Source organism: Crocuta crocuta, unplaced genomic scaffold (assembly GCF_008692635.1).
Source record: "Crocuta crocuta isolate KB4526 unplaced genomic scaffold, BGI_CrCroc_1.0 scaffold96, whole genome shotgun sequence".
NCBI classification, from domain to species: Eukaryota; Metazoa; Chordata; class Mammalia; order Carnivora; family Hyaenidae; genus Crocuta; species Crocuta crocuta.
This window is the reverse complement of record NW_027531522.1, coordinates 4516614-4532551: the sequence shown is the minus strand read 5'-3', so window position 1 is coordinate 4532551 and position 15938 is coordinate 4516614. Positions and strand designations below refer to the sequence as shown.

General features: G+C 34.9%; 1 protein-coding gene across 1 annotated transcript in view; it reads right to left on the bottom strand.

Annotated features, from left to right (window-relative positions):
- Positions 1-15938, bottom strand: part of DNAJC1 (DnaJ heat shock protein family (Hsp40) member C1) — a 206775-nt gene that overhangs the window by 110406 nt on the left and 80431 nt on the right. Inside the window, exon 9 of the mRNA XM_077772477.1 lies at positions 8425-8515. Within this exon, the coding sequence (XP_077628603.1) occupies positions 8425-8515 (91 nt within the window). The remainder of the gene's footprint in view (positions 1-8424; positions 8516-15938) is intronic.

Below are 15938 nucleotides of genomic sequence, written 5' to 3'. Positions count from 1 at the left end.
ATAATCTAAGCTTCCACATCAAAAACAAACAAAATCAAAACAAGTTCAAGTAAGCAGATGGAAGAAAATAAAATTAAGAACAGAAATAAATGAAATAGAAAACAAAAGCAATAGATAAAAATCAATGAAACAAAGAATTAGTTCTTTGAAAAGATCAATACAATCGACAAATATCTGGCAAAACTGACAAAGAAAAAAATTGACCAATAGTAACACTGAAACAGGAGAAATCACTACAGGACATGCAGACATCAAAAGGATAGTCAATTAGTTTTAAGAACAACAGTGCACACATAAATTTGACAATTTAGGTGGAACTGACCAATTGTTTGGAAAGTACAAACCCCCCACAGATATATAAAATAGATATTTGAATAGCCCTGTAATTACAAAAGAGATTTAACTTGTAATTTAAAAACTCCCAAAACAGACCAGTCTTAAATGGTCTCACCAGAGAATTCTGGTGAGAATGCTTGCAGTATTAACACCAATTAAACACAGTCTCTTTCTGAAAACAGAAGACAGAATGCTTCCCAATTCCTTAGATGTTAGTACTACTCTGATAGCAAAATCCTACAAAGACAGTACAAAAAGAGAAAACTATAGACCAAAATCTCTCATACAGACGCAAAAATCTTTAGCAAAATATTAGCAAATAGAATTTGGCAATATATGAAAAGAATTATGTACTACGATTACATGGTATTTACTGCAGGGATGCAAATCTAGCTCAAAATTCAAAATTCAATCACTATAATACACCAAACTAACAACTAAAGAAATAACACATGATCATGTTAAACGATACAAAAAATTAACAAAATTCAACCTCTAGTCATGATAAAAAACACTGTGAAAACTTGGAATAGAGGGAGACTTCCTCAACTTCATAGAGAGTATCTAACAAAAACCCCCTACAGTTTACATAATTAATGGTAAAACACTAAATGCCTGCCACCCAAGGTTGGAGATAAAGGAAGGATGTTCTCTCACACCACTCTTGTTCAATGTAATTCTGAAAGTTCTAGTTAGCAAAGTAAGAAATGAAAAGGTAATAAAATGCATATCGATTGAAAAGGAAGAAATGAAACTATCCCTACTGACATATGGGATATGCTCCATATGACTCCACATGACATGATTGTCTACACAGAAAATTCAAGGAATCTACATAAAAACTCCTATAATTAATTAACAAGTAAATCTAGCAAGGTTGCAAGATACATAACTATATATAACTATTAAATGCATTTCAAGGCATGTGGATGGCTTAGTCGGTTAAGTCTCAGACTTTTGGTTTTGGGTCAGGTCATGATCTCACAGTTTATGAGATTGAGACCTGTTTCGGGCTCTGTGCTGACAGCATGGAGCCTGCTTGGGATTCTCTCTCCCCTCCCATGTGTGCTCTCTCTTGCTCCCTCTCAAAAATAAATAAACTCAAAAAATTTTTTAAAAATCAACTGCATTTCTTTACTTATAGTGAATACATGGAAATTGAAATTAAAAACTCAATACCGTGTATAATCACTCAAAAAGAAAAACATTTAGATATAAATCTAACAAGAACTTATTTGCTAAAAACTACAAAACACTTAAGAAAATCAAAGAAGATATAAATAGCTAGAGATTAAAGGACTCCAGATAGTAAATATCCAATCTCTCTAAATTGATATACAAGTTTGACATAATTCCTATCAAAATTTCAGCAAGATTTTTTGCAGATGTATACATGATTATTATAAATTTATATATAAAGACAAAGGAACTAGATTGGCTAAAACATTTTGAAAAAGGATAAGAAAGTGGGAAGAATCACTCTAGTTGACTTAAAAAAAAAAATAGAGGGGCGCCTGGGTGGCTCAGTTAGATGCGCTTCTGACTCCTGATTTTCGCTCAGGTCATGATCGCAGGATCATGGGGTCAAATCCAGGCTCTGAGCTGAGCCTAGAGCCTGCTTAAGATTCTGTCTCTCTCTCTCTCTCTCTCTCTCTCTCTCCATCCCTCCCCTCCCCTCTGCCCTTCTCCCACTCGTGCACTTGCATGCACACACCCCCAAAAATTAAATTAAAATTTAAAAATAGTGCTAGAAAAATTGGCCATCCAGAAGCAAAAAATTAAAACTTTTAACCTAAAGCTTACCAAAAATTAACTCAAAATCGATCACAGATTTAAATGTAAAACATAAAATTAAAAAAAATTTATAGGTATAGAAGCTATTGGCATGAACTGCAAAAAAAAAAAATTTATAGGAAAACATGAGATAAAATATCTAGAATAGGGCTTGAAGAGTTTTTAAAAATAACATAGAAAGCATAATCCATAAAAAATAGCAACAATAAACTGGACCTCATCAGAATTAAAAATTTGCCCTGTGAATAACAATTAAGATGAAAGACAAGCTACAGATTGGAAGAAAATATCTGTAAACCACCTATCTGAAAATGAATTATATATAGATTACATAAAGGAGTCTCAAACTCAATGGGAAAAAAAAATCCAATTAGAAAATAGGCCAAAGGCATGAAGAAAGAATTTACTGTAGAGGACGTGCAGACAGCAAATAAGCATACGAATGTGTCAACATTGCTGGTCAAGGAAATGCAAACTAAGACCCTGATGAGATATCTCTACAAACTTATTAGAATAGCTAAAATTTTAAAAAGTGAGAATACCAAATGCTGGTAAAAAGTACAGAGAGATTAGATCTCTCATATATTACTGGTAGGAAGGTAAAAGGTGTACAAGCACTCTGGAAAATAATTTGGCAGTTTCTTTAAATTCTAAATATAAATCTATCCTATTACCCAGCAATTGCACTTCTGGGCATGCATCCCAGATAAAAACCAGGTTCACCCAAAAACGTATTATCTGATTATTCACAATAGCCTTATTTGTAACAGTCAAAAACCATAAGCAACCAAAATGTCCTACAACTGGTGAACAGTTCAACAGATTGTGGTACACCAAGCCCGGAATAAACAGGGACAAGCTACTCATACATAAAACAACTTTGATGGATCTCAAGAGTATGTATTATAAAAAAGACAATCTCAAAAGGTCAAATACTATGTGACTCTCGAAATCACATTCTCTAAACCATATAGTCAAAATAACAAAGCTGGAGAGATAAAAAATAGATTAGTAGTTGCCAGGTATTAGGGATAATGGGGAACAGGAGGAGATGGGTGTGATCATAAAGGGGTAGTGGCTGATTGGGATGGTGGTTACATAAACACATGCATGTGATATAATGACAGAGAACGACACACACACTTCATATCAAGGTCAAGTTCCCAGTTTTTAGGAGGGTACATGAAAACTTCTTTATACTAATTTTGCAACTTCCTATAAATCTATGATGATTTCAAAGTAAAAAGTTAAATAAAAAAGCAATAATTCAACAAACGAAAACTAGATACACAAAATAATGAAGTTGGACCCTTACCCACTATGAAATGAAGTCTGAATGAATCAAATACCTAAATTTAAGACCTTAAACTATAAAACCCTGAAGAAAATATAGGGCAAAAGCTGTAAGACACTGGATTTGGCAATGATTGCTTTGATATGACAACAAAGACACAGACAAAAGAAAAAACAGACAAATGAGACTTCATGAAAAAATTGTGTGCATCAAAAGACAATGTTAACTGAGTAAAAAGGCAACGCACAAAATGGGAGAATATATTTGTAAATCATATATCTGATAAGGGATAACTGCCAGAAAATATAGAGAACTCCTAAAACTTAACAAAAAACAATCCAATTCAAACTTGGTATTGAATGAATATTTCTTTATTTTTTTTTAAAGTTTTTTTTTTTTTTAATATTTTTATTTATTTCTAGGAGAGAGAGAGAGAGAGACAGCGTGAGCAGGGGAGGGTCAGAGAGAGAGGGAGTCACAGACTGAAACAGGCTCCAGGCTCTGAGCTGGCAGTCAGCACAGAGCCCAACGCGGGGCTCAAACCCACGAACCGCGAGATCATGACCTAAGTGAAAGTCGGACGCTTAACCGACTAAGCCACCCAGGCGCCCCTGAATGAATATTTCTTTAGAGAAACACCCACCAGGATGGTTACAATTAAAAAAGAAAAACAAAAACAAACCCAAAAAACCGGAACAGTGGTGTTGGCAAAGATGTGGCAAAATTGGAACCATTGTGCACTGTCGGTCGGAATAGAAAATGGTATAGCTGCTATGGAAAACAATATGTTTTCCTGAAACAGGGACTCAAAGAATTATTTGTATACCCACGTTCAGAGAAGAATTATTCACAACAGCTAAAAAGTGAAATCAACCCAAGTAACCATTGACAGAAATTTGAAAGGATAAGCAAAACGTGGCATACACCTACAATAGTATATTATTTATTCAGCCTTAAAAAGGAAGGAAATTTCTGACACATGCCACAACATGGATAAACCTTGAGGACATTATGCTCAGTGAAACGAGCCAGTCACAAAAGAAAATACTGTAGGATCAGACTTACACGAGATACTTAGAAGAGTGAAAATCATAGAAACAGAACGTAGAATGGTGCTTGTCAGGGGCTGTGGGGAGGTAAGAATAGGGAGTTACTGTTTAAAGGGTGCAGAGTTTCAGTTTCACACGATGAAAAGAGCTATGGGAGATGATGGGGTGACGGCTGCACAACATTATGAATATACTAATGCCACCGAACTATACACTTAAAAATTGCTAAGATGGTAGATTTTGTTATGTGTGTTTTATCACAATAAAAAATATTGGAAAAAAAAGAAACAATATAGTGCTTTTCTTTGTAGCAATCATGAAGAAAGGGGAAAAAAATCCTAATATTAGATGACTAGGTACTTGTGGCTTGGGATGAAATTTCCAGGGTCAGCACCATACATGGGACCATATTTCATTATGTACGGAAATACATACTCTTAAATAAATAAGCTGTGTTGATCACTCAAAAAGCAGTTTCATTGATGACAAAGATCTTCTTGTCAAAAATGTTACTCAAAAGTTTCAATAAATTCTTTTAAGAAGTATGAAGCAGAAAAGAACAATACAATAAGTATTTCATTAACCCATTTGACAAATATTTCCTGCATTACCTATCATATATCTGGCATGGTTCTAGGTTCTGGGGTTAGAGCTATAAAGAAGACAAACAAAAATACCTTCCTGCATGAAGCTTATAAACAGACACATCATTTTATAAAAAGCATAATATTAAGAAGTATATTTTTAGTTCCAAATTAAGTAAATTTATTGTTAATTAAAATTTCAGTTCAAATTTAACTAATCTAAAGCCATAAATGTTTATGTAGTCAGTTGGATAAAAACTTTTTAAAATCAGTTCAGTGGGAAAACTAAGATTGTATTAAGATTGTGTTGTAGTTAAGAATACACCACATAACAGTTTGAAATATTGAAGGAACTGTAAATTTATATTTGAGCTATATGATTTTAAAAATTCGCATTCTATTGTTACTTGAGCAAAGTACCTAGGAAATAATACTGTTCTTTAGATATTCTCTACCTACATATAAACTCTGGGGACCAGGGCTCCCAAGAGTTTTTATAGGTTTTTATATAGGTTTTACTATATAACACAATTCCTAAGTTAAGGTACAGAGTTTCTATTCAGTCATGTTTCCAATGTACTGGAGCTAGTGACTGGTATATACTTTACCCTAAGTTATCTCCGACAGTATTCTCCCAGCCACGAGCACACTACATTACCTACCACAGGGTAAAGGTGCTAACCTCAGCTGGAGTTACCTCTTCCCTATCTCCTTGGTCCTCTTCACCACCAACCCCTTAAATCAGCACTAGCATCTCGTTTCTTCATGAACCTGAGTTTTCTAAAAGCCAGTCTTCCTTTGCCCTAGGGAAGGTGAGTGTTTTCTCATCCTGCCCTCTAAAAAGTCCTCCACCTCCTCACTGTAACTTAGGTCCATCACTGGGGTGGGCGATGGGGACCACAAAACAAGAAGAAAAATATAATTAATGTCTAGAACTATTATATCTGCAGATAAAAAAGTACCTGACAATAAGGTTTTGATTACTTGATTTTGTTTTTGTCTGAAATCCTATAAGGTACAGAGAAAAAGATAAGGGAAATAATTAAATATTAATTCTATCCTTCCTCTCCCAATTTAGTCTATTCAGATTTTCACCTTTACAGCCAATGTATTTATAAAATAACTCATTTTCCCCATTCATGATATGAGCTGCTTCATTATAGTACTTAGAATTCACATCTTAGAATAAAACTTATATGATTAGAGAAGATACAAAAATGTCAACAATGAAAAAGTCATGTTTATAAATAGTCGACATATTTAAGCCTAAAACATAAGATTAAGTTTGTAATAAATAAGGGCCTCCAATTTTCCAAATAGATATCACATTTTTTTGCATAGACTCCCAGAACAATGATATTTATTTATTTATTTATTTTTTCTCTACACATTTTTATTTTTATTTTTTTATTTTTTTACAAATAGTTTATTGTCAAATTAGTTTCCAATGATATTTATTTTTAAGAAAGCATCCTTTCCGTCTTTCCCGTTCTAACACACTGGTTTAATAAGACCACCACACCTTACGGCCCAGCCCTCTGAGGGTACTGCACAATCTCAGAATAGAGCAGATTTCTTGAGGGCAGATTAGCAATTAGGTCATGAAAAACAGGCAGCATAAAATAGCTACTGCTAATCTACATGAGAAGCATTTACTCAATTAAGCAGATGGAAATGTTATTACGAACTCAGTACTCCAATGATGGTCTTTAAAATTAAGAAGGATAGGGGCAAATGAAATGCACACTGGGGGATTTGGGGCCTTTATATATTAATTCTAAAGTATACAATGCAGAACACTGTAATGAAGTTAACAAAATTAATTAAAAGATTCTTTGCATGTAACCATTAGAGACTACATTAAAAAATACATGACAGTTTCTGACGTTATTAATAATGTGACTGTTCTTTAACATTCTTAATGTTGATACCGTCCCGTTTCCCTAATATACTACTGATATCAAAAACATGAGCATTAGAAGTCTTATTACTCAAGGCTGGTATGAATATGCTTAATTTGCTTTCTAGTATTTACTTTTTCCATTTTGAATTTCAATAACTGATTAAGCTGGTGATGAATTTTCAAACTTTTAAAAAGGTTACTACATATTTTTACTACCAGAGAGTTTTCATATATTTATGTATTTGAAAATGTGTTTCCTTACATTATCTTTTTATTAGATAATAACAAAAAAATAAGAATGAATTATTAATCTATTTGAAAATTTCCATCAAACTCTTAGAACAAAAATCTTCGAGTGGCTTTGGGAAAACAGTCATAAACTTTGAATTTTTATGTTGTGATAAAATATCTTGCATTGTGATAAATATTTTATGTCTAACTCCTATTTTCAAAGTTGTAGTGTATAAATGTAACCATTATTACAGAATTCTGATATATATATGCCAAAATTATAACAATTAAGTGGTCTGTTACAAAAGCTACATAAAAATAAGCTGTGCCTATGAAAGCTATAAAATGCATATTCATTACATGTCTAAATGTATGTATAAATATACATAAAATGTATATTATGTTACTATAACCTAAACTTCTATTTCAATCTTAGGTTTAATATAACAGTAATAATCGTTTGCTCACCCTTCCTCCCCAATGCAGACCTTTATATGTAATCTTCTATCATCCTAAACTCTTTCTTCTTAACAGAAATCTACTTTTTAAACAATGATATACTTGGCTTGAAAATTACATAGTATGTATAGTTGTTGAAACTTTTTTTAAGTTGATTTATTTATTTTGAGAGAGACAGAGACAGCATGAGTGGAGAAGGGGCAGAGAGAGAGAGAACCTCAAGCAGGCTCCACACACTGTCCGCACAGAGCCCTAAGTGGGGCTTGAACTCATGAAACCATGAGATCATGACCTGAGCCGGACTGAGGGTCAGACTGACTCTTAATGGACTGAGCCACCCAGGTACCCTGAAACTTTTTAAGTTAAATTATGTGCTCCTTGAAACAGAGTTCTATACCGGATAGGTGCTCATTAATATTCATGGCATTGTATTATTTCATATATTCATCCAACATATCCATTTACTGTGTGCCAGGATACTGACAATTACAACACTGGAGTATGTTAGGACTCCCTGATTTTGAATGCCTCCTAGATTTGACAAACTATATGACCTCATGTGGATTTTATCCCTCCTCTGATACTGAACTGTAGGCAGTTGTGTAATAACTAATATAGTAATTTCCACATACAATACTCTAAGGAAGTAACTGTATTTAGAGAATGGTAAAGAAAGCATAGAAAATTTTAATTTCTGTTGACTTTAAGGGAAAATCCAAATTTATCAGTCTTATATGATATTGTTAACACAGTAAGACAATGTTTAAAACTCACTTTGAAGGGTTTCAAGTTCAGCTCTACTCAATGCATCTTCCTTTTTCTTCAATCTTGTTTCTTTATATTTAGCATAAAACTCCCCAGCATCCTTAAAAAAGAAGTTACAAAGAAATTAACATAAAACTCAGCTCGCTTTGATACTATTTTCCACATAACTTCATTTTGAAGCAGTATATTCATTTAACAAGTAGTCTTCCTTTTGATTTATGTTTTTAAATTTTAGGATGAACAGAAGAAACTGAATAAATGTTTCTGATTTTTCTCTCCTAGAGAGCTTGCTTATTTATTTATTTTTAAAATATTTTTTTATTTATTTCTAGGAGAGAGAAAGAGACAGCGTGAGCAGGGGAGGGTCAGAGAGAGAGGGAGACACAGACTCTGAAATAGGCTCCAGGCTCCGAGCTGGCAGTCAGCACAGAGCCCGATGCGGGGCTCGAACCCACGAACCGCGAGATCATGACCTAAGCGAAAGTCGGACGCTTAACCGACTGAGCCACCCAGGCGCCCCTAGAGAGCTTATTTATTAAGGCCAGAACCTGCACGGGTATAAATCTAAGGAGGGTCTTTTCTCTCAGATACAGAAGGGAGGACTCCTTCCTGTTTCTACTACTGTTTATGTTCCAACACTGCGCTACTCCATGGACAAAGAGCAGAAAGACACACTCGCTGAATTAAGTTAACCTTTTACTGGGTAATAGCAACCTCTTCCTGGCGGTCCTAGGAATTGGAGTCTTTCTGTTTATGTTTCTGATCCCTGCTACAGTACAGAATTCCACTAAAATTTCCATTTTGAAATCACCATTCGACCCCAAATCACACTAATCTGAGGTTCACTATGCACTTAATCACCTTACCTTACTCCACCTAAGTCCGAGAGTTCTAACACATTCCCTAATTGCATTCATGGTTTGTTCTAGGCCAAGAATCCTTTCTTCCTTCTGCTCCATTTCTAAACATTTATTTAAATGTTCCTCATCCCTTTTCTTGTCATACTGTACCTGTATTTTCAAACTGTAATAATAATATGCCTACTCCAGAAAGGCTTACCTCTGTAAGAACCTATGATCTCAAATAACTCTAGTGCAGTCAACACTCTGCACTGTTCCAGCCCTCCCTGTGTGCAGTCTGGTGTACCACACTGTAAGGTGCACTGACAAACTGGAAGAGGAAAGTGATCAAATAGCAGGGAAGCTTGAAATTATTTCTTAAAAGGGAGTGGAGATGAGATTAGAGATAACCTGATAACTATCATAAAATATCTTAAGGGCCATTACAGGAGAGAACTGTGTATTCTAGAGACGGAAGTTTTGATTTTGGATAAATATAAAGAAGAACTTTCTAATAATTAAAATTACCTTAAAATGAAAGAGACTGACCTCAAAGGTAATATTCAAGAAGAGACCACATGGCTATTGTTTAAGGTGCATTCTAAGTGAGAAACACATATTCAAAAGGGGTTGAATAAGAATAGTTGTTTTGAAAAAAAAAATTTTTTTTAAAGAGTAAGTGTTTTGAAACTTTGCCCCCTCCCTTTCTTCAAGAGTGGCTAATTCACATCAATATAATTGTCAAGTAGAGAAAATAAACATAAAGTCTCATTTTGAGTCCTAACAAAATAAGCCTAGTTTACCTACACACAATAAATTAAAATTTCTATATAAATTTCTTATCCATCTTTGTGGACATTGCCTGAAATATAACAGAAGCTTTAATAAATATTCAATGAATGAATGAATGCTTGCTTTAGTCAGTCAGGGCTCTGGACTGCCTAGGTTTAGCTCTGTAAGACTGTATTAAAACTATGGGACCTACAGGGTTCCAAACAAGAGTTTCTATCCTCGAGGAGTTTATATCGTAATCACCAACAGATGGAACATGAGCAAAAGTTTTTACTTTAGAAGCAACTCTCCTAGTACTTAACAAAATTTTTTGAAGGGCTCAAAGCTTGTCTACATAGATATCAAGCAGGGAACTGATCTTACATTGTAGAACTACAGCCAACTTAAAGAATTTACATGTTATAAGGTTTCTTTGTATGCAACAAAGAGACATTAAACAGTTATATTTACTTATGCTTATTTATTGAACCACTATTATATGTGCTGTTCCTTGTTGGGATATATGGAGATTACATGAAAAGACAAGCACTTGTCTTCAAGGCATATGTAAAAATAACTGAATGACCCAAAATTTGGAAAACAACTACGAGTAGGGACTTTTGCCTTAAAAAAGTTTGTGTGTATGTTTCCAGGGCCTAGAAGAGTAGCACTCAATAAATGCTTGTTGAATGAATTACTTGAAGAGAGAATGAAGCTCGCCCAATATTCTGTTCCATTTCCTTGTCCTCTCGAGATTAGGTGGGGTCATGGGACGAGTTCTGGTGGGCTCTGGATGGAAATGTCATGTGTTGCTTCACACCAAGTCACCGAAAAGCCTGTGCAATCATCCACCTCTCTACTCGTGCCATAGTGAGGAAGGAGGCCACATGTTCTAGATCGTACAGCTGGAAGATGGTAAAGACGTCATTGTTCTGAGTCCCTGAGTGACTAGTTAGAGCAGAATGCCCTCTTTCCTACCAACGAGTGATAGACAAACGGGATAAACTAGGAAGATATTTTAAGCCACTACAATTCCAGGATGACCTGTACCTTGCCAGAGTATATTAGTCTATCCTTATTATAACATAAATAATAAGTGCTATGAAGTTAGAAGTTAGTACAGAGAATCTACAATGGGAAGTTTTCAATTGGCCTAATCTGGAAAGACTTCCTAACGATAATGACCATTCATGTAAGCCTGGGAGATATTATTTCCAAGATTACTGAGTTAGGAGATGGAGAAAATCCGTATCAAAAGCTTTTTTTTTTTTTTTAACACTACTGACATATTGCATTTAAGTGATAAAATAACATGCTGAGCTGGTACTATTCACCATGTTTTGGTTTTCTTTTACTTCTCCATACCAGCTCTGTGCTGATGGCATACAGTCTACTGGGGATCCTCTCTCTGCCCTTCCCTTGATCTCTCAAAATAAATGAACATTAAAAAAAAGAAACAGTTCCTCTTAAAAAGTAAAAAATAAACTTCAAAATATTAATTAATTGAAGGAAAACAAAGGAAAGAAGGGAGATGATCTAGAGTGAAATGTGGTAGGTAGTGAACTGCTACCTATCACCTGTCCTACTGGGAATAAGGAACATGGAAGAGCTCTGAGGACACGTAGCTAGGAAAGAGATGAAGGATGTGCCATTTCTTTGACTATCTGACAACACAAATCTCTTTTGTTTGAAGCTTATGTAGGAAAATGCCATAAGTACATTTCTGAAAATCTTCCCACAAACTCTTTACTCTATATCAAGATTTGCTCTCTCACTGGCTTATACTGTAATCTCAGAATTATGTATAATGTGTAATGAAATTATAGGGAAGAACACAGGAAAAATTTAAATTGTAGACTTTGAAAAGATTTTAATTTATTTTGCGAGAGAGAAAGCAAACGTGGGGGTGGGGGACAGAGAGAAGGAGGGAGAGAGAATCCCAAGCAGGCTCCATGCTTTAAGTGCAGAACCTGACGTGGACCTCAATCTCACAAACCGTGAGATCATGACCTGAGCCTAAATCAAGAGTTGATACCTAACCGACTGAGCGACCAAGGCGCCCCTAAATTGTAGGGTCCAAAGTTTTGTACAAACACTGAATTCACAAAAAGTAATAAAATAAAACAAAAAATGAGAAGCTATGCCTTCCTCTCCCTGAGTCAGTGGTATTCAAGGAGATGTAAGGCCTAACAGCTACTTTTTCCACCTGGGCTAAGAAACAGAAGAGACTACAGAAGTCATCTCTTCAGCCCCAACTCAATGCAAGGATCCTATTATAGCTTTAGAATAATTACAATCAGCCTAAATACCCTGACAGGGACTTGTAAGATCAGATAGATTATTCATTCACTGTAAAGTAGCTATCCATCTAGTTACTCCACTACTGGGAAAAGTTAACTTTCTCAGCTTTTATATTTCTCATATTTTAGTATTTATTTTCATCTGCTTTAAAGTTTCATTTATACCATTCACTAGTTATGGCACTTTGAGCAAACTGCCTCACCAGGCTGAGTCTTTAGTTTTTATCTATAAAATATGGATTCTATGAGAGTATGTATCTCTAACATCCTACCTAACATTTTGTGTGTTTTTAATCTTTTCTACATCTAGCAATAACCTACAAAACTCTACTTAATGTACTTGCCTCTTATGCTCCCCTTTCAGAGGACAGAAGGAATGGAATCTTTGTCTTCTGTTGTGAGGACTTCCAATTTTCCTTTCTCTCCTTGTCCTTCTGTATAGAGTTTCAGCCTTATAAAAATTCAGACGCACTTTTCCATCCCTTTTCATTTGTTTGCATACTCCCTATGTAAAGTATGTTTGTAAAGTTTTTTCTTTTTTAAGTTCTTAGAGTGCGAAAAGTAAGCTTTTTCGTCCCTTGGAAAATCTGTGTTTAACTCTGAGTAGAACAGGCAACTCAGCTTGCTACAATTGCCTCAAAGCCTTTTAGGAGCTTTTTTCTGCTGCTAATTAGCTGTGAATGTTTTGTTTATTTGGTTTCTGACAGAGTCCCAGCAAGCAGAAGCAAAGGGGCTAGAAAGGAAGGGCCCTGACTGTACAGAGGGTGACCTCCAGGCTTGTCCACGGTTGTAGTTTCCATGGGGGAAGCTTCCCGGGAGGGAGGATGCCTCCATTTACAGATAGTTCTGTAAAGGAGAATATTCCCTTTACTCTCTTAGGCAACTTTTTACTTTTTAAGGTAAAGGCCACAGCATTATAGAGAAGATTCCTGTATTTTTTCAGACACTGCTCCTAGGCAACCTATGAATCCTGATGGGGGTGGGGCTGTGCATGCTGGAAATTCCCTACAATAATTTTTAGTTTAACTTGTGTTCACATAAGATCAGCTTGGTAGTGAGAAAAGATGGGGCGGGACTTCACCATGGGAAAACTTTACAACTGGGGGCAATGCATACATAAAGGAGTTTTATATTTCTATAAATTATGTAACTGAGAAACGGAACATAGCAGGTAGAGAGAAATTTGGTGAATTCCCTCAGAATCAAACAAACTATCAAGCAAATAAATTCTCAGTGCCTAGGATTTTTTCATCTTAGAAAGTACAGAGAACAACAAAAAGGAAGTGTAGAGAACTATGAACAGACCATAATTTAGACTGGTAATTACTTAGAATACTTCTCACTTACTGATTTTGTATATGAGAAATCAAAAGGTACTACCAACCTAAATTATTATGGGCCCAAATATATAAGACTCCAACAAAGACAGACGGTGACAAAAATAAACTAAGTTATGAGGGTTAAATTGGAATACGCACACTGTATATTTCATCAATTGTTTGCTACTTTCATGGTTATGAATATGTTTCAGAACATGTATGATAAATCAAAAAATATCCAAAAAGGGCATTTTGGAGGCTAGAAAAACTTCTGGGTATTACAGGCTGAAATCAGGTAACACAGACGACCGGTCTAGTCATATTCCAAGAGAATGTGTATTCCTTTCAAACCTACCGTGAGAGGAGAAACAGGCTGGGAAGATGCAAGTGTCACTAGGGCTAAACTTTTAATGTTAAAATTAAATTCTAGGCTCAAAGCATACAATGCCTCTCTTGATACAGTCCAACTTCTCTGTTATATTCTAATTCATATTCCATGTCTTCTGTTGATCATTCTAACTTGCTTTCGTACTGCCTAGACACATTTTCTCAAGTCTCCCCGACTTCTCTGCATCTAGTCATGCATGTTACTCTTCTCTCATGTTCTCTCTGCATATGCACACATTAACCTTCCTTCTCCTCATCAATTTACAAACATTCCACATTTTTTTACTTTGGTGTTTCCCCTGACTTCTTACTTTTCTACATATGTGGGTACGTGAATGATCTGAGGCTTACATTTTGCTAAGCACAGTAATGTCCATACATCTTTCCTTGGATCTTTTCCAGTCTGGGAAGTGTTTGATACTAATTTCACATTACCAAATATTTTATATGTGTCAAGTATAATACGTTTTCGTTCTTTTGTCTCATTCTTCTAACCTACTCATTCTTGTAATTTTCCCATTATCTGGAACTGCCACTTTTCCACCTCCTACTGGATAACCATTTATGTATCTGAAGTACAATAAAGGAATGGGTATTTAGAGGAAGAAGCTGGAGATGAAGAGTGTTGACATGACAAGGACAAAATCTGAGTATAGATCTGGCTAGTATAAAGGCCATTTGCTGGAAGTCTCTGAATCTCCCACTTTTAGTTTGGGTCCTCCTTCTTATCCAAATAGCTACATACTTACACAGAACACCTGCAGATCAGTTTTAATGAATTTCAGGAAATTCAAGGCATTCACACACAGAAGTAAAATTCTCTTAACTGACATCTGCTTAACTAACTTACCGCATGCTTAGAGGAGCTAGATGTGTTAGCTCTTAAGTCTGTGTCAGTGATATTTGGTGTGTCATTATATAATTCAGTTTAAATATTGTATTAAGAAATGAAAAGTGAATAGAAAAAGAGTTGTTTCTATGAAAACCAAGTAGATGGTTTGTAAAGCTCAATAAAAGAGTTTCTAAAATTGCAGTTAACTAGATATAAATTAGTCAATTATGAAAGACCAGGGGAAATCATAAAACTCTGTAAGGAGTATACAATTACATTGCTTGGCAAGAGTCTCGTTTAACTCTTCTTCAAGAAATCAACTGGAAGTTTGACCTTAAGGAAACCAAAATTATAGACATGGTATATACAGGAAAAAAATAAAATAGTAGCCCTATGGTGAGTGAACAAATAAATAAAGGCAAAGTACATGCTTAAAATGTTGAAGGTCATATGCATCATTTTGTATCCTTGTGGTCAAACAAGAGCTCTAGTAGGGCTATTCCCTACTGCACCAATTACCAATCTACATTGCTTCAGGTAAGGAGGGCTTCTTTTAAATTTCACAAATATCTTATTGAAGACCTCACAGAAGTATCACGTCAAAACTTCAGTATTGTGGATAAGGCATATGTATTCGTATTACACAATTTTATGGATGATACATTAATACAAAGTTACAGCAGACTGAAGGAAAAAAAGCAGACAAAAATTTAATCCTAACAGCAACTATTCAGTATTGCTTTGCTGATGCTTTCTGTGTTGACCATCGGTGATACTTTCACTTTTACAGTTCGTATCAGTCTACTATATACATTATTTTGTCAGTGAACATGAAAACACAAATCTTAGGTCCTCAAAACAGAATTAAAATACCAAGTATTTGTTTTTAAAAGAAGAACATTGTCTTAGTTTTCTTCTTGAAATGAAATTATCAGCAAGAAATAATTAGAATAAAATTTAAAAGTCAGATTTACAAAGGTTTTAAAAACCTAATGCCTAGTATCTCAAAACTGAAAGCAACAGGTACCACCAAGTAAGTAAAAACTTGAAAACTCACACTGATCCAACAGTTTAA